Source organism: Cebus imitator, unplaced genomic scaffold, assembly GCF_001604975.1.
Source record: "Cebus imitator isolate Cc_AM_T3 unplaced genomic scaffold, Cebus_imitator-1.0 Scaffold606, whole genome shotgun sequence".
NCBI classification, from domain to species: domain Eukaryota; kingdom Metazoa; phylum Chordata; class Mammalia; order Primates; family Cebidae; genus Cebus; species Cebus imitator.
In genome coordinates, this window is record NW_016107921.1 from 145719 (window position 1) to 165095 (window position 19377).

The 19377-nt window shown below is 36.5% G+C and overlaps 1 protein-coding gene and 1 long non-coding RNA gene across 2 annotated transcripts in view; both read left to right on the forward strand.

The window, feature by feature from the left end:
* Nucleotides 1-10299, forward strand: part of LOC108294832 (TBC domain-containing protein kinase-like protein) — a 134093-nt gene extending 123794 nt beyond the window's left edge. The window contains exon 5 of the mRNA XM_017516817.2: nucleotides 9703-10299. Within this exon, the coding sequence (XP_017372306.1) occupies nucleotides 9703-9813 (111 nt within the window). The 3' untranslated portion in view covers nucleotides 9814-10299. The remainder of the gene's footprint in view (nucleotides 1-9702) is intronic.
* A 986-nt stretch (nucleotides 10300-11285) lies between these two features.
* LOC119469232 lies at nucleotides 11286-15788 on the forward strand. The gene is made up of 2 exons (XR_005198041.1): nucleotides 11286-12686; nucleotides 13810-15788. It is a non-coding gene; the product is annotated as an uncharacterized LOC119469232 (long non-coding RNA).
* Nucleotides 15789-19377: the final 3589 nt, after the last annotated feature.

Genomic DNA, 19377 nt, shown 5'->3' on the forward strand with positions numbered 1-19377 from the left:
AAAAAAAAAAAAAAAAACAGGCATCACGCTACCTGACATCAAACTATACTACAAGGCTACAGTAATCAAAACAGCATGGTACTGTTACTGATAAGAGATGTAGACCAATGGAACACAACAGAGGCCTCAAATGTAATGCCACACATTTACAACCATCTTATCTTTGACAAACCTGACAAAAATAAGCCCCTAGGAAAGGATTCCCTGTTTAATAAATGGCGTTGGGAAAACTGGCTAGCCATATGCAGAAAGCTGAAACTGGACCCCTTCCTTATACCTTCTACAAAAATTAACTCCACATGGATTAAAGATTTAAGCATAAGACCTAACACCATAAAAACCCTAGAAGAAAACCTAGGCAACACCATTCGGGACATAGGCATGGGCAAGGACTTCATGACTAAAACACCAAAAGCAATGGCAACAAAAGCCGAAATAGACAAATGGGACCTAAATAAACTAAGGAGCTTCTGCACAGCAAAATAAACGATCATTAGAGTGAACTGGCAACCAACTGGAAAAAAAAATTTTGCAATCTGTCCATCTGACAAAGGGCTAATATCCAGAATTTATAAAGAACTTAAATAAATTTATAAGAAAAAAAACCCCATCAGAAAGTGGGTGACGGATATGAACAGACACTTCTCAAAAGAAGACATTTATGCAGCCAACAAACATATGAAAACATGCTCATCATTACGGGTCATTAGAGAAATGCAAATCAAAACCACAATGAGAAACCATCTCACACCAGTTAGAATGGTGATCATTAAAAAATCAGAAGACAACAGATGCTGGAGAGGATATGGAGAAATAGGAACACTTTTACATTGTTGGTGGGAGTGTAAATTAATTCAACCATTTGTGGAAGACAGTGTGGTGATTCCTCAAGGATCTAGAACTAGAAGTAACATTTGACGCAGCAATCCCTTTACTGGGTATATACCCAAAGGATTATAAATTGTTCTATTATAAAGACATATGCACATGTATGTTTATTGTGGCACTGTTCACAAGACTTGAAACCAACCCAAAATGCCCATCAATGATAGACTGGATAAAGACAATGTGGCACATATACACTGTGGAACTATGCAGCCATAAAAAAGGATGAGTTTATGTCCTTTGCAGGGACATGGATGAAGCTGAAAACCATCATTCTCAGCAAATTAAAACAAGAACAGAAAACCAAACACCATATGTTCTCACTCAAAAGTGGGAGTTGAACAATGAGAACATATCGATACACGGAGGGGAACATCACACACCAGGGCATGTCAGAGATGGGGGTGGCGAGAGGAGAGATAGCATTAGGAAAAATACCTAATGTAGATGACAGGGTGATGGATGCAGCAAACCACAATGGCATGTGTATACCTATGTAACAAAGCTGCACATTGAACACATGTACCCCAGAACTTAAAGTATAATAATAATTTTTTTAAAAAAAGAGTTTTCATTTTTTAGCGGTAGAGACCTAGTAAATGTTTTTAGAAAAGGAAAGTGACACTATCCTCTGTATTTTGGAAAGTCATTTGGAAAATAACTTTTTTATTTGTATTAAGGTTTGCCACGATTTAAGGTCTTCCCTCTCTTTTGCCCTTGATCCCCATTAAAACAACTAGCTAGTATCAAAATGGCAGAATCAAATTCACACATAACAATATTAACCCTAAATGGAAATGGGCTAAATGCCCCAATCAAAAGACACAGACAGGCAAATTCGATAAAAAGCCAAAACCCATCAGTGTGCTGTATCCAGGAAACCCATCTCACATACAAGAATACACATAGGCCCAAAATAAAGGGATGGAGGAAGATTTAACAAGCGAATGGAGAGCAAAAAAACACCGGAGTTGCAATCCTAGTCTTTGATGAAATAGACTTTAAACCAACAAAGATCAAAAGACACAAAAAAGGACATTACATAATGGTGAAAAGATCAATGCAACAAGAAGAGCTAATGATCCTAAATATACACACACCCAATACAGGAGCACCCAGATACATAAAGCAAGTTCTTAATGACTTACAAAGAGACTTAGACTCCCACACAATAATAGTGGGAGACTTTAACACCCCATTGTCAATATTAGATCAACGAGACAGAAAATTAACAAGGATATCCAGGACTTGAACTCAGACCTGGAACAAGCAAACCTAATAGACATTTACAGAGCTCTCTACCCCAAATCCACAGAATATACATTATTCTCAGCACCACATCACACCTACTCCAAAATTGACCACATAATTGGAAGTAAATCACTCCTCAGCAAATGCAAAAGAAGGGAAATCATAACAAATGGTCTCTCAGACCACAGTGCAATCAAATTAGAACTCAGAATTCAGAAACTAACTCAGAACCACACAGCTTCATGGAAACTGAACAACTGCCCCTGAATGTTGACTGGATAAACAATGAAATGAAGGCAGAAATAAAGATGTTCTTTAAAACCAGCGAGAACCAAGACACAACATGCCAGAATCTCTGGGACATATTTAAAGCAGTGTCTAGAGGAAAATATATAGCAATAAATGCCCACATGAGAAGAAAGGAAAGCTCTAAAATCAACACCCTATCATCAAAATTCAAAGAGCTAGAGGAGCAACATCAAAAAAACTCAAAACCTAGCAGAAGACAAGAAATAACTAAGATCAGAACAGAACTGAAGGAGATAGAGACACAAAAAACCCTTCAAAAAATCAATAAATGCAGGAGCTGATTTTTCAAAAAGATCAACAAAATAGACCACTAGCCAGATTAATAAAAAAAGAAAAAAGAGAATAATCAAATAGATGCAATAAAAAACGATAAAGGGGATATCACCACAGATTCCACAGAAATACAAACCACCATCAGAGATTATTACAAACAACTCTATGCACATAAACTAGTAAACCTGGAAGAAATGGATACATTCCTGGACACTTGCATCCTCCCAAGCCTAAACCAGGCAGAGGTCGCAACACTGAATAGACCAATAAGAAGGGCTGAAGTTGAGGCAGCAATTAATAGCCTACCAACCAAAAAAAAGCCTAAGTCCAGATGGGTTCACAGCCAAATTCTGCCAGACATACAAAGAGGAGCTGGTACCATTCCTTCTGAAACTATTCCAAAAATTCAAAAAGAGAGAATCCTTCCCAAATTATTTTATGGGACCAACATCATCCTGATAACAAAACCCAGCAGAGACTCAGCAAGAAAAGAAAACTTCAGGCCAATATCCATGATGAACATAGATGCAAAAATCTTCAATAAAATACTGGCAAACTGATTGCAACAGCACATCAAAAAGCTTATCCACCATGATCAAGTAGGCTTCATCCCAGGGATTCAAGGCTGGTTCAACATATCCAAGTCCATAAATGTAATTCACCACATAAACAGAAACAAAGCCAAAAAACACATGATTATCTCAACAGATGCAGAGAAGGCCTTTGACAAAATTCAACAGCTTTTACACAAAAAACTCTCAATAAACTAGGTATTGATGGAACGTATCTCAAAATAAAGCTATTTATGACAAACCCACAGCCAATATCATACTGAATGGGCAAAAACTGGAAGCATTCCCTTTGAAATCTGGCACTAGACAAGGATGCCCTCTCTCACCACTCCTATTCAGTATAGTATTGGAAGTTCTAGCCAGAGCAATCGGGCAAGAAAAAGAAATAAAGGGTATTCAATTAGGAAAGGAGGAAGCCAAATTGTCTCTATTTACAGGTGACATGATTGCATATTTAGAAGATCCCATTGTCTCAAAATCTCCTGAAACTGATAAGCAACTTCAGCAAAGTCTCAGGATACAAAATCAATGTGAAAAAATAACAAGCATTCCTATACACCAATAACAGACTTAAAGAGAGCTACATCAAGAACAAACTGCCATTCACAATTGCTACAAAGAGAATAAAATACCTAGGAATACAACTAACAAAAAACGTAAAGGACCTCTTCAAGGAGAACTACAAACCACTGCCCAATGAAATAAGAGAAGACACAAACAGATGGAGAAACATTCCATGCTCATGGTTATGGAGAACCAATATTGTGAAAATGGCCATATTGCCCAAAGTAATTTACAGATTCAATGCTATCCCCATCAGACTACCAATGACCTTCACAGAACTGGAAAAAGCAAGCTTAAACTTCATATGGAACCAAAAGAGAGTCTGTCTAGCAAGGCTAGAATTAATTCTCAAGTCAATTCTAAGCAAAAAGAGCAAAGTTGGAGGCATCACACTACCTTACTTCAAACTATACTACAAGGTTACAGTAATCAAAACAACATGGTACTGGTACCAAAACAGAGATACAGTCCAATGAAATAGAACAGAGGCTCAGAGGCAAGGCTAAATATCTACAACCATCTGATCTTTGACTAATAAATGGTGTTGGGAAAACTGGCTAGCCATGTGCAGAAAGCAGAAACTGGACCCCTTCCTGACACCTTACACTAAAATTAACTCCAGATGGATTAAAGATTTAAACATAAGACCTAACACCATAAAAACCCTAGAAGAAAATCTAGGCAAAACCATTCAGGACATAGAGGACTTCATGACCAAATCATCAAAAGCATTGGCAACAAAAGCCAAAATATACAAATGGGACCTAATCATATTTCACAGCTTCTGCCCAGCAAAAGAAACAATCATTAAAGTGAATCAGCAACAAACAGAATGGGAAAAAATTTTTGCAATCTACCCATCTGACAAAGGGCTCATATGCAGAATCTACAAAGAACTAAAACATATTTACAAGAAAAAAAAAAACAAATAAGCCCACTCAAAAGTCGGTGAAGGATATGAACAGACACTTTTCAAATGAAAACATATATGATGCCAGCAGACATGAAAAAATGCTCATCATTACTGGTCATTAGAGAAATGCAAATCAAAACTACATTGAGATACCATCTCTCGCCAGTGAGATAGCGATCATTTAAAAAATCTAGAGACAACAGATGCTGGAGATGATGTGGAGAAATAGGAACACTTTTACACTGTTGGTGGGAGTGTTAATTTGTTCAGCCATTGTGGAAGACAGTGTGGCGATTCCTCAAGGACCTAGAAATAGAAATTCCATTTGACCCTGCAATCCCATTACTGGGTATGTATCCAATGGATTATAAATCATTCTATTATAAGGACACATGCACATGAATGTTCATTGCTACACTGTTTACAATAGCAAAGACTTGGAACCAACCCAAATGTCCATCAATGGTAGACTGGACAGGGAAAATGTGGCACACATACACCATGCAATACTATGCAGCCATCAAAAAACGATGAGTTCATGTCCTTTGTAGGGACATGGACGAACCTGGAAACCATCATTCTCAGCAAACTGACACAAGAACAGAAAAACCTCACATGTTCTCACTCATAGGTGGGTGTTGAACAGTGAGAACGCATAGGCACAGGAAGAGGAGCAACACACACTGGGGTCTGTTGCACGGAAGTAGGGGAGGGACAGCGGGGGATGGGTAGTTGGGGAGGGATAACATGGGGAGAAATGCCAAATATAGGTGATGGGGAGGAAGGCAGCAAACCACACTGCCATGTGTGTACCTATGCAACAATCTTACATGTTCTTAACATGTACCCCAGAACCTAACATGCAATAAAATATATATACATATATAAAATAAAAATTTTTCAACAAAGAATTTTATTTTGAAGGTATTGAGTATTGGTGTTCTGTATCTGTCCCTTAAGTAGATTTGTTAATTGCATTGTTCAAATATTGCATCTTACTGGTTTTTTTCTGGTTGTTATTTCACGTACTGAGAGCGACCTGCTCATAGTTCCTACTATGATGGTGGATTTGCCTGTTTTGCCATTCAATGCTATCACATTTTTATATTCTGAGGCTTTATTACTGAATGCTTACAAATTTAGAATTGTCATATCTTTTTGGCAAATTGAATTTTTTATCATTATGAAATCTACCTTTTTATCTCTAATAACCTGTTCCACATTAAATTCTACTATGTCTGATAAAGTTCAGGCCTCACAAATTTCAGACCTACAAACACAGCAGCCTCTTCTAGTGCAAAGTGACTTGCTCTCCACACAGCACTATATCTATAGGAATTGCAGTTTGAGTCCCAAACCTGACCCACAAATGAATCCCATTATCTAATTAAATGACTCTCAATGCTAGTTACACATTAGAATCACCTGGGAAAAGGAGGCCCTTTTAAAAACAGCTGATGTCAGAGGTCTGTCACAGAAACTCTACTTACTAGTCTGGAACAAACCTGTATATTACTGTTTAGTAAAAGCACCCAGATTTTTCTGACTTTATAACCTCTGGCTCAGAATGATATCCTGCCACCTCCACCAAGGATGTTGCTCAGATTTATAGTATCTGAATGGAGTCTGCACTCTGTGGAATTTGCAGTCAAAAGCCCTGCCAGATGAAAAACGAAAGATGGAAGAAACCATATACCCTGGATGCCTGGTTATCCCCTGTCCCACTGTATATTTTCTCCAGGTATGATACTACTTTTTCACACTGTGGAAATCTACCCCAGCAGATTCACAGCCTTTTCTTTCTTCCCTAACCTGTCAAGCTATAGCCACAAAGATACTATGTGGTAAGTGTAGCAATTGTGGCCATCACACCTGGATTCTGATTTCCTTTAGGAGTCAATAATGAAAGAGGAATAAAAGGAAAAAAGAAAGAAACTAGTTACCCAGCCCCTGTTAAATTCAGAAACTCTGCTTATTTCTCTGAACTGCCAAGATCCCTGAACTGTTTTTATGCTACCCATACTACTTAGTATGAATTGTCTATTACCATCTCCTCCACTGAACTCTAAGCACTCCAAAAACTGGAACTGTGCCTGGTACCTACTTAGCAGGTGCTCAGTGAAATGTTTGATAAGTGAATAACCAAATAACTAAACAGATGGAGAAGAAGAAATGTTTCCATAGCAGTGGAAAAGATGCAGTCATGGTTTCACTGCTAGGGGCCAGTATTTAACATGGATAATTGAAAACACAGCAGAGGATCAGAGGAGCAGAACTCAAAATCTCATGTGAAAACTCAACAGTTGCTCTTTTTCTTAAACACAGCCTGCTTCTTTTCAAGGCAGCTAAACATTTACCTATCTCCTTGTACTCCATTTCTACTTTTCTTCTTAGACCTCACACACAGCAGCAACCTGATTGTTTCAAAGTGCTCTGTTCTGCTTGCTTTGTCTATTTCCACTTTCCAGCTCAGCAGCAGCCTAGTTGTTAGGGACATCCTTAATATAACAGTAGGAACTCTTTCCAGCTCTACAGCATAGTTTAAGGGAGATTAGTTGAATGTACAGTCCTTCCTTACGCATTTTCTGATTTCCACAGTGTTTTGAAAGAACTGAGAGTTAAGACTGCTTATCCACAAGGCTTTTTCAGTAATGTTATGTTTATCTTAGAATTCCGGCCTAAATGGTAATTGAATTGTGCATGTGGGAGAATGCAGCCAAGATGTTTCAGTAATCATATGGTACCAGGGACTGTGCTGCCTGCATATGACTCTGGGCAGATGAATCTGGTGCCTTCTTTCTTAAGGACTGGGGTTCAAAGAGAAGTAAAAACAGGATGAAGAGCAGCTCACACCAGCTCACTTGACACCGTTTGAAATACAGGAGCACTGTTTCTTTTCAACATTCGTTACTATCAAGTATTCCCATCTGGTAGCTCTAAGAGAGCATAGGATGTGAAATGTGAACAGCCATTTGAATCTCTGTGGAGCCACTGCAAAGAATCACTAAGAAGATAAGTAGGGTCAGCAGTACTAAGACCCATCTATGTGAGTTGTTTTGGAGATTGCTAACATCCCAGTCCAGCATTATTTATTCCACCTACTGACCGAGACCTTTATCCTTTTGGCTTAAGACAGTATTATTCAAAAAATTGTCCATGGACCACCTGCTTTAGAATCATCTGTGGGTGCTTATTTAAAAATACTTATCCCTGAGCCCCAGATCAATAAAGCAGAATCTCTGGGAGTGAGGCCTTGAACTTGTCCTGGGTAAACCACTCAGCTCATTCTTTTGAACCCTAAAGTTTAGATTGCTGCCTTGAGACCTTACTAAGTATTAAGCGTCAAAGAGCCCCAAGAAGCAATAGCATTGTGAGCAGGTGTTAGTCATTTTTATTGAAGGATCTAAGGTTAGGTTTTTTGTAGAGAGAATGATGGAAAAGAACTTGAGAACACAAATACTCATTGAGAAGGAATAGGTTAGTACTAAAGAGAAGGAAGGAGTAGAGAGAAAGGAGCCGAAGAAAAACTTATTTACTTCATAATTTTGCCCTAGGTTTTATGGTCATTTGTCATAGTTGAGTTCAATCCAGCAAACATATATTGAGCCCCTACCAGGTGCCAGATACCAGTAAGAAAACAAAATGGAAGGAAGCTCTTAAATGGAGAATTTAAATAAATGAAGTAAGGCCAAAAATTGAGATTCATACAAAAAACTTTGGGAGCTGAGAAGCAGGGAGCCTGATGGCAACTTAGCTCCTAGAGAAGGAAGTGTCTGAGCAGGAAAATTAATAGAAGTTAGGCAGATTTTGAGGTTATGTGGGGGGGCAACTATTGGGGAGGAGCTAAAGAGGGAACAGAAATTGGTGGGAAATGGAGCATGTGCCCAACATTGGACAATCTGCCCAAGAAAAGGTCTGAACATAAAGCAGTATGCTATTTCGGGATTGGCAAGCAGTTCAGGGCTGCTTCATCATAAAGTACAAAGAATGAGGAAAAGGCAGTCTATGATCCTAAATAGGTAGATCAGAGCTAAGTCAGATATGTGCATATTTTTATAACTTTTACAACATCCTGTTGTGCCAGACATCTAGAAGGCTTCCTGGATCTGGCCTTCAAATTCATTCCAGGTTTGTGGACTCAAAATGTTAGTTGTGATTGCTCCAAAAACATATTACAACTGGCTTGTGGGCCCTCTATGGGACAGTGAAGTGGACCATAATATCAAAATTTTTTCAATGTAAATTTGAGCTTGTTTTGACTATTACTGGAAGAATACTTAAAAATAGTAACATTAATGACTTCTAGAGAGAGAGCACTGGGAACAGAGTGGAATGACTTTAATTCTCACTGTATGCCCTTTTCTACTGAATTTGAATTGTTTACCATGTATATTTATCACATATTCAAAAAAATCATAAAAGAGAACTAAAGAGACATTTATTCCATAAGATAAAGAAATTATCAGCATATAAAAGAGTGATTTGCTAGGCACAGTGGCTCATGCCTGTAATCCGAATACTTTAGGAGGCCAAGGTAGGTGGACCATGAGTTGAGAGATTGAGACCATCCTGGCCAACATGGTGAAACTTAGTCTCTACTAAAAATACAAAAATTAGCTGGGCATGGTGGCACCCCTGTAGTCCCAGCTACTTGGCAGTTTGAGGCAGGAGAACCGTTTGAACTTGGGAGGCGGAGGTTGCAGTGAGCAGAGATTGTGGCGCTACCCTCCAGCCTGGCGACAGAGCAGGACTGTCTCAAAAAAAAAAAAAAAGAGTGATTTAATTTATATTAATAACCAACTTAACAACTTCCACAATGGTGACAGCAATGATAACATTAAAATAATTTTGTCTTTCAAACCCTGAGAAAAACATGAGGTTGGAGAAATCTTCTGTATATCCTCTATAAATTTTGCCTCTTTTTTTATTTTCCAGTTTGCAGCCCACCTTGTGAAAATGAAATATCCAAGAATCTGTATTCTAGATGGTGGTATTAATAAAATCAAGCCAACAGGCCTCCTCACCGTCCCATCTCCTCAAATATGAAGAACCAACAGTGTGACTGCCAAAGGTCAACGTTGCATCAGCACCAACAGCACAGTTCTTCATATCCATGCCACTCTCAGACAAAACTAGATGTCCAGATTGTTGCATTTCCATAAAGTTTGTCACGATACATTTTTAAAAAATCTCATAACCTACATGTTCAGCTATCCAGGGAAGAAACTTGACTGTACATGTATTGCTGAAGAATTTTAACAGTGAAATCTGATCATGTATTTTTACCACACTACCACATAAAACCCAAGGAATTCAGCTGACAAGACAGATATAGCATTATCAATAAATCCCAGTTGCCCTGAAAAAGCTGTCCTCCATGGTACCGAACAGACAGTTCTACTGATTGTATTATTTAGAAACACTTTGAATGTGGGCTGAAATCATCATCTTTACCTGATAATGAAAATTGAGAAACTATTCACAATGCATTCCTGATAAATAAATGCTACATTTAGTAACTTATTTCACCCACAAAAGGGGTGTGTGTGTGTGTGTGTGTGTGTGTGTGTGTGTTTAGAGGAAGTAGAGTTTGACCCATTACACAAAGTGGTAATATTTACTCCCAGAAAAATGAAATCTGGAAACCATTAATATTTGATAGAATATTTGGTCAGTTCCTATAGCAAACAAGAATGACTTCAAAAAATTTTTTTAGTTTATCACATGAAAGTCTGTATAGTCAGTCCAGGACTAGTATACTGGTTTCCTGATCATTAAGAACTCATTATCTTCTCTCATTGCCCAACCTCAATACATGACATCCATCTCATGGATGAAAATGGCTCCTGAGCTTCTAACATCACATCTGTTATCTAGAAGGAAGAGAATGAGGGAAGTAGAAAGGGGATAAAGAGAAAGGAAGGAATGAAATATGGAGGGAGGAAAGAAGAAAAGAAACGAAAAAAGGGAAGCATGCTCCTTCCCTTTAAGGTCACAAACCAGAAGTTGCACACATTACCTCTGCTTTCATTGACCAGAACTTAGGCACCTGGCCACATCTAGCTTTAAGGAATACTGGAAGTATAGTCTTTGACTGGTTGACCATTTCTCCAGCTAAAAAAAAATCTTATTACTGTATGGGAAGAAGAGAGTACATATGAGGTACAGCTAGCAACCTCTGCCTCTGCCACATTATTTGAAAAATTAAGTACTATACTCCATTCAATCTAAGACATCTCACAATTTTAGGTACCACAAAGAAAGAAAAAAAGGCAGCCAAATGAATTATGACACATTGTCAGTTAAAAAACACATTCCCTGGGAGACCAAGGTCAGGAGTTTGAGACCAGCCTGGCCAACATGGGGAAACCATGTCTACTAAAAACACAAACATTAGCCAGACACAGTGGCACATGTCTGTGGTCCCAGCTCCTCAGGAGGCTGAGTCAGGAGAATCACTTGAACCCAAGAGGCAGAGGTTGCAGTGAGCTGAGATCAGGTCACTTTAGTCCAGCCTGGATAACAGAGTGAGACTCTGTCTCAAAAAAAAAAAAGAAAAAAATCCCATTTCAGAAATCTGAAAAAATATGCATCTTTTAATTATTGAACTATAGCACATCCTTTAACTATCTTCAATTTTGTTTTAACTAAAAAGTGTTATTCATCTATAATTTATATTTCACTTCAATGTTAAGACTACCTAGGCAGAGCCTCAATTCAACTTTCTGGGCCATGGTTTTGTTGTGGTTGCTATTGTTTTGTTTAGTTTTTTTTTTTTTTCTTTTCATCTACTTTTTAAATTGAGATATACTTAGCATAAAATTCATCCTTTTAAAATGTAAAATTCAGTAGTTTTTAGTGTATTCACAAAGTTGTTCAATCACTATTATCCACAATACTTTCATTGTATGCAATTCTCTACCTGATTAGCAGGTATTCCCCATTAACACCTTCCAAGGTCTTTGATAAATTTTTATATGTGGAGTAAGGGGTCCATCTTCATTCTTACATGTGAGTATCCAGTTGTCCCAGGGCCCATGCTGTTTTCTTTGTTTTATTCCATTTATTTGGCCATTCACCAATACGTTTTGAATACCTGCTATGTCCAAGACAGTAATATAATCCAAAGTTCTATCATTTTGTGATCCTTAAATAGTTTACAAAGAAAAAAATGTGAGAATTAATGGGAACAAATATTTACCAAGATTTCTCTAACATTGTTTTTGGGCCATCATCTACCCTGTTTAGAGAAATATCATTAAATCCTCCTGTCCTAGCAATTACAATTATTTTCCTTCAATCTTTGATGACTTTGACCTCATAGTCAGAATGCAGCATTGATGATCATTCTGAGTCTTAACTTTGCCTTACTGAGAAAGCAGAGAAGAGAGGGATGGAGGGGCAGTGATTTGAGTTGAATAAGATGGTAGCTAGTAGGAGAGGATGAAGACCTTGTCAGGAGAACTGTGTAAGAAGATAATAGTCGCAACCCTCTGTCATAATTTTGCATTTGATCTTTCTTAAAACTTGACACATTTAGGCTTATTCCAGGAAATTGAAGTTTTTTAAACATGCAAATTATAATATTTAATATTGTCAACAGTAAAGTAAGAAAGCACACTATCACTGCCGCCATGTTTATACATAGAGCATGTTATTTCATGGTGGATGATACCAACAAAGTTGACCTCAACAACAATTTGTTAGATTACACGTATATAACCCAGGATTTATTTGAGGTCCTTTTGCTATATTATTGACTCCTACACGATCATTATCGTCACTGTTTCTGGCTCTACCTGGAGTGCCATAACTACCACCACCAGCCCACACAGATACACATACACACACACTCACACACGTATACAAACTTACATACACAAACATACTTATTAATCCTTGATAATCTAGCAACAACAGTGTACCTCTTCCAGTCTTCTCTGGCTTCCCCATGTTCCATTAGAGCCTCAAATCTACCAAAGCATTCCATTCATACTTATAATAGATTTATTGCATCATTTTACAATTATTTACATTTAGGCCCCTATTAAAATATGAGCTCCTTAAGGTCAGGAGATATAATTTATACCTTTTGCTACCTTCATCAACCTACTATGTTGGATATGTGCAATTAATACTAAATTGAATATCAATTTTAGAATTGATTTGAAGGGAGAAAAAAATAACCTGTGGTAATTTTTTTCAACTGCCAAACTTATCTGGTACCTGATGGTATATAAATAAATTGAAATCTCAATTTGTGAAGTATAGAAAGGATCTCTAAAGTTCCATCCAGCTCTAAAATTTAATAATTCTGGAAGAGTAAATAAACTTTCAAAATAAGCTAATTGGATCCTCTTTTTAAAATACAGAAATGTTAGATTCAAAAAGCATATTAAAAATAACTAATGTGTACAGGTTAAAAAATAATGTTTAACCAAGTGTAAAAGAAAGAAATTTCTTTTATTGGAAATGAAAAGGACCTGAAAGGCACAGCTTTTAGGCCCGTAGGATATCCATTATCAATATAAGCCCTAGGAACTCAGGGTTTAACATGTATATAGGAATAGAAGACATAGCTTTGGACCTTCTGGGTGAGAGTTCTTATAAAGACGTCTTTATGAAGTGGCAGTCTCAAGGAACTCTGCTCCATGAAATGACAAGACATAACTTCCCACCAAATTAGGGAAGCTACAGAGGAGACTGTCATTGGCCTGGTTATTCTTGATGAAGGAAGAAAAATCTATTACGGACAGATGGAGTTGTTCAATGGAAAGTCTGGGGTAGGTTCCTGATGGAGAACAGGCTTTAGTGCACTTCAAAAGGAAAACAATGAATTGTTTAACACTTTTAGAGGACACAGTGGTACCAGATTTTTGTTTAACTCCTTTGCTTTCTTCCTCCAAATAGTTACCAAAAAATATTCCATTGGGAACAGTATCAAAGGGATTCTATAGTATCTCCAAAGAATCTTATTCACTAGCTTCATTTAATAAAATCCACTACAAAGAAAGAAGACTGCTGCCTTTAATAGAAAGATAGCGTTGGCACTGTTGATAATCTAGCAACTCATTCCATCAGTTGTAACTAGTAATGCCACTGTTATGCCTGCTGAGCCAATATACAGTTATTATTTACCAAATAATGCTTTTTTCAACATTGATTAAATCAGAGTGGAAGCAAAATGGTAATATTTATGATAAATTTTAGTTTGGACGTTCAATGTCAGGATCAAATATTCTTCATAGCTACAAACTTAAATTTTATGTGGAAAAGCAATGATGAAGAGTTTCAAACCTCAACTGACACTTAACAGGATATGTAATTGCTCACACACAACCTTTAGGTTTTGTAATCCAGTTTTATCTCATACAATATTAGAAACAGTACACTTTGTAAATAGCTATTTTAAAAGTTAGCCATATTTTTAAAGTCACATGTATTTATAACTTTTCTGAGTAATTTTCTTGTTAATGCCTTATTATAGGTGCTTGTAACATGAAAACTAAACTTGGATCTTGGTATATTCAGTATTCTATAGATAGATTGTGATATGCATAGCTTCTACTGTGACTCTCAGACCTAATGTCTCCTCTTAGGTTTCCTTTAATATCCTTTCTCATTCCTTTCAGGGGGCCTATTTTTAGTTTGCATTGTTTGCAGCATTTCAGTAATACTGTTCTATTCTAATAATATTGTTCTGCTCTAATAAACATTTCTAAATACTGTGGTTCCAAAGCACTGTATTGCCAACATTTCTAGATATTAACTATTAACCCCCTGCACGGTGGGGGTTAAGACACTGCTCTGTCTTAGCATAAGACCAATCTTGGAGCTATAACAAATGCATGTAAAGCATTAGATCAGATTCTAAATACTGCTTCCTGACATGCTAAAAGATTCAATCTTTACTCTCATTCCATGTGTATATGACTTAAAAAACAGTACATGCCCTCCCATTTTTTAAAAGACTGTTAACAGCTTGAACACTAGCATTAAAATCTAAGATAATCCTTGCAAAAGAGACTTAATTTTCTAAAACCTGGAAACCTATTCTTATTCTGTTATTAATTTTTTCTCAATTATATGAGCACATTTTCAGTCCTATAGGGTAGAATGATTTAGTATTCCAAGTCCTGTATTACACTGGAACTGGCTCCTATAGCTTGAAAGTGCTGAATGTTCTCATCTCTTCTCAACTCTGTGGTCAGTAATCTCAGGTTAGTGGCTTGTCATCAGCCACATCAGGAGTATTTACACCATAGAAATAGGCAAATATCCTAAATCAGGCTCTTTTAAAAATTTTTATTTTTGAGAGCCAGTCAGTAACATTTACTAGTGCATCATTGATTTAACCATTCTAGGGTCATTATATTTTCTGTACTATAAATTATGAAAGTAAAAGGAATGTTAAAGATTATTCAATCCAAACGCCATTGTTCAAAACAGTAAGTAAAGTAAAAAAAAAATTTGCAAACATCACATAGCTAGTAAAAGGCGGATTCGGAATTACAATACTGCCTTTCTGATTCCTTGTCTATTTTTCTGCTCATCATATACAGATAAAAAAAGTAAAGGGCACCAATTTCAAATTCATTACATATTTATTGCAGGCCAAGTTTGGATCAGTCACTGTATTATATGATGTGGTGAGGTACAAAAATGAAGCACTGAAAATGTCAATTAAACTGACTGCTGACTCTATCACATGGAAATGCCACTTAATATCAGCCCTTAGAGGATGGCACTCTCACCTCCTTACCTTCTTCACATATTCAAAATTAAATATTTTTAAAAAGAATGCATTTGAGCATTCTGCTCTGAGGGAAGAATCACTATTTTCAGGAACTCTTGCTATGTATTAAGTTACCTCTTCACCTTCAAGACAACCTTCCTCAGAAAAACATCCCTGGTAGAGAAACATCCCTGTACTGCCTCTGTCTACAGTACAATCCTTGATATACAGGATCAAAGTTGGCTTTTAACCTTTGTTTTCTATGTCTTAGCCAGGGACCAGGCTTGAAAAATCAGAAAAGTCCTCCTTTCAGTTTCCCAGTGGTGTGTGGAAAGTGAAGGTGAGGGAATGGGGGATAGCTGGCTTCTTGATTTGTTAACCATGAAAGAGAAGAAATAGAGGTGATTTAAGTCATTTGCTAACTTTAAAATACAGTTTTGTGCTCTGAGATAAACTGATAATTATTTGCCAGATAGCACGTATTTTCTAAAATTATCTTTAAGATCATTAATAATTCCATATACCATGCATTCATAACCATAGACTCTATATAAAGCCATTAGGATTTGAAAGGCATGTGAGAAACAGAGCTACTGGACTGAGGCCAGATGGCACAGATGGTAGTTTGCAAAGTGATGTGCAACCAAGAAGGGAATCACATTATTGTTTAATAAGAATGATTTATATAAATGAAGATTTTTTTACACCTCTGGATGCATTATATTATCATTAATTACATGTGGCAGTATAAGATGACAGGATGAAATATTTGTCTAAATGTAATGCCTAGTGTGACCATTTTAACTCCCTACTCTGAACTTCTTTCCTATTTTCAAAGATCTCAGGATCTGCTCCCATCCCACACTGCCTTAGCATGACTATATTCTGGAGAGGCCTTCCTGAGATGCCTTCTATTGAAGACCTACCCTGAGCAACTGGCATAAACAGGTAGAATCCATTTCCAGGATTTATCCATTTACCTTTGTAGAAAAAAAAAATGCATATCACAAATACTGATTCAGAGGTAGGAAGTTATTTTGAATTGTTTCTCAAATTAGTCTGACAGAGATAATAGGTGTTAAAAAGTTTTTAACCCTACTTTGGTTTACTATAACTCACTGACTACTATACAGTCCTCCTAAATAATGGTTTATCTATGTTTAGATTGTAACAATATTTCTTTTTCATATCAACTACTGTCAGGTAGTCATTTTGATTTCTGCCACAATATGGTACCTTGAAAAAAGCATGAGAAGAGTGTTTCCCTGGTGGTGAAGAAACTTTAAAATATCCCCCCCCCTTTTTTTTAATTAACTAACATGAATCCAAACAGATTTTAAGTCTAACAGCATCCCAGGTATAGAGAAGGACTAGACTAGTTCAAGTTTCAAAAGTAATATACCTACAGATATTATTTTTAAAAAACAAAAACAAATTGAAGCCTCTATCATGACTGATGCTTTACTAATATTTTACAAAACACACTGGACACGAAATGTGCTGACGAGGCATTTAAGCCTGTATCCCAAAATATGTTTACTTGTAAGTCACATATATGTATGTATGTTTAAGTGAATGAAATAATAAAAAGGAGATGACTTTAACAGATTAAGTCTTAACACTCATTTAAGTGACATGTTATTTTAACATGAATCCTATGCAGCAATATAACAACTATTTAAGATTTCAGTGGTGACTCATATAACTTACATAAAGCAAGATGTTACATATTTGTAAAGAAACCATTCCACAAAATGGTAGCAGCTCAGGCAGAGACTGATGACATTAATTGTCCTATAAATCACTAACTCTATGGCATTCTGAAATGAATTTTAAATTGCCCTGTTTGATTAAGTGAAGTAATATCAAAATTAATATTAAAGTTAATTATTGTCAGCCAAATTCTGTTAACTCAAAAAGAATAAATTAATAAGTAAATTAATTGTTACAATTACTTAACCCTTTTAATTAGCTTGTCCTGCCCAGGACATTAACTGAACCACTTTTAAAAAGCTGTTAGGCATTTATTACAAAACCTGATTGAAATTTTATGTGAGTGTATTATTGGATGCACACTTTATTACTTACCAGCTAAAACTAAATGACGATTTTTAGGATCTGAACCAAATACTAAATTAAATATCTGGTACAAATTAGTTGTATAAAAATAAACAAATGAAAACAGTAAATTGTGAAAGGGGCCTAGTGACAACTTCGAAGGTTGACATCCCACACATATACTTCTACCAGATACTTCTTGGTCCATGTCATGATAATTTTATTGCTCCTTGAAAGCACATGAGCACTTCAGTTGTTTCAAGAGCAGGTGAAACCTCAGCTCCTCCACAACAGCTATCCCCTAAAATGGCATGTGTATTTTTTGTTTACTCAGATCTTGGAAGGCTGGAATGAGGAAGAACTATGTGCTGAGGTTTCAGGTTAGCTGGCATTTGCTTAGTGTTCATGGTTAAACTTTCTCAAGAATCTTTCATTTCACAACACTAAGTTTCCTTAAGCCCCCAGAATTATGGTAAATCCTACTTCATGCAGCACTATTCAGGAAGCTCAAACCTCCACTGTGGTCAAAGTAATGACTGTCTTCAAAGAAGGGTTTCCAGATTTCCAGTGTCAGCATTTAACCTTCAGACATCTTTAGAGTAAGAAATATGTTCTAGGATCCCAACACTATCATGTTAAGAGTACATTCAAAAAGACTACCCTGACAAAAACAACATGTTTCAGGAAGAAGAGGGGGAAGCGAGGGTTCAAGTTTTCCTCTCCCTTAAACCTCAAATTACAGGGAGCCTGCAGGAAGAAAAGGAGATCAATTATCAGAGAACTTGGATTCCCTACTACTGGCTTCTGCGCTGTTTTTTTCAGTGTGTGTCTGGGTTCACATGGGTTCCCTAAGGCTCTGGTTCCTCACATTTAAAAGAGATAATAGCATTTATCCAGCCTGTCTCCTAGGTTTATGGTGAAGCTCATAGAACAATATTTTGTAAATGGAAAAGTATTATTCAAATATGTGTATAATTTTTATAAAAGTCAATTGTTCTGTAAAACTATCAAGCCAAACTCTTGATCTATTGTATAGTTTTTAGAGGAGAAATATTGACACAACAAATAATTACTCTTACAATCCATATGCTTTTCCTATTATGCAACATAAACAAAATGGAAGACTTCACAAGCAGTATTAAGTATACACTGCACACTTGATACTGTTTAATTTCATTTAAAGCACTTATTTCTGCTAAGTTTATAAATTTTATGCAAGATTCTTTCAGACTTCTCTTTGTTTTATATATCACCGTTTCTAAACCCAGTTTTACCAACTAAAACACACTTTTTACAATAATCTAAATTCTCTTAATACAATCTGGCAGGTTCAGTTTTGCCAATAACTATCTACACCTAGATGGCAGAGATTAACTTTGTTTCAAATCCTCCCTTCCCTTCAGTTTTATCTCCCTCTTCCCTTGCAGCTCTCTCCTGGACTTCAAAGCAGCTTTGTGGTTTGCCTTACAGAAAATCAATGGTTGGGAGATGAAAAGCAGCCCTTGTTTATCTCTGCTTGCTGAAGGTCATTCTACTCAGTAGCATTTGTGTGAGATCCACAACTATTTTTCCTCACAGAGGGGAGAAGTAAATTGATTACATACACAGAAATCATTATAAAGAGAGAGTGGGCTTCATTTTAAAGTGGTAAGATCATATCAAAACACAAATATAACAAGAATCAGTATAGTAGCAAAGTACTCGTGTTCAGAGTATAAGTTTAAAGTATTATTTAATGTGACCCTGATTTTATAAAGCTGTTATATGTCTGGACCTGTTACAGGGTACAAAACTACATAGTTTATCACATATTCAAA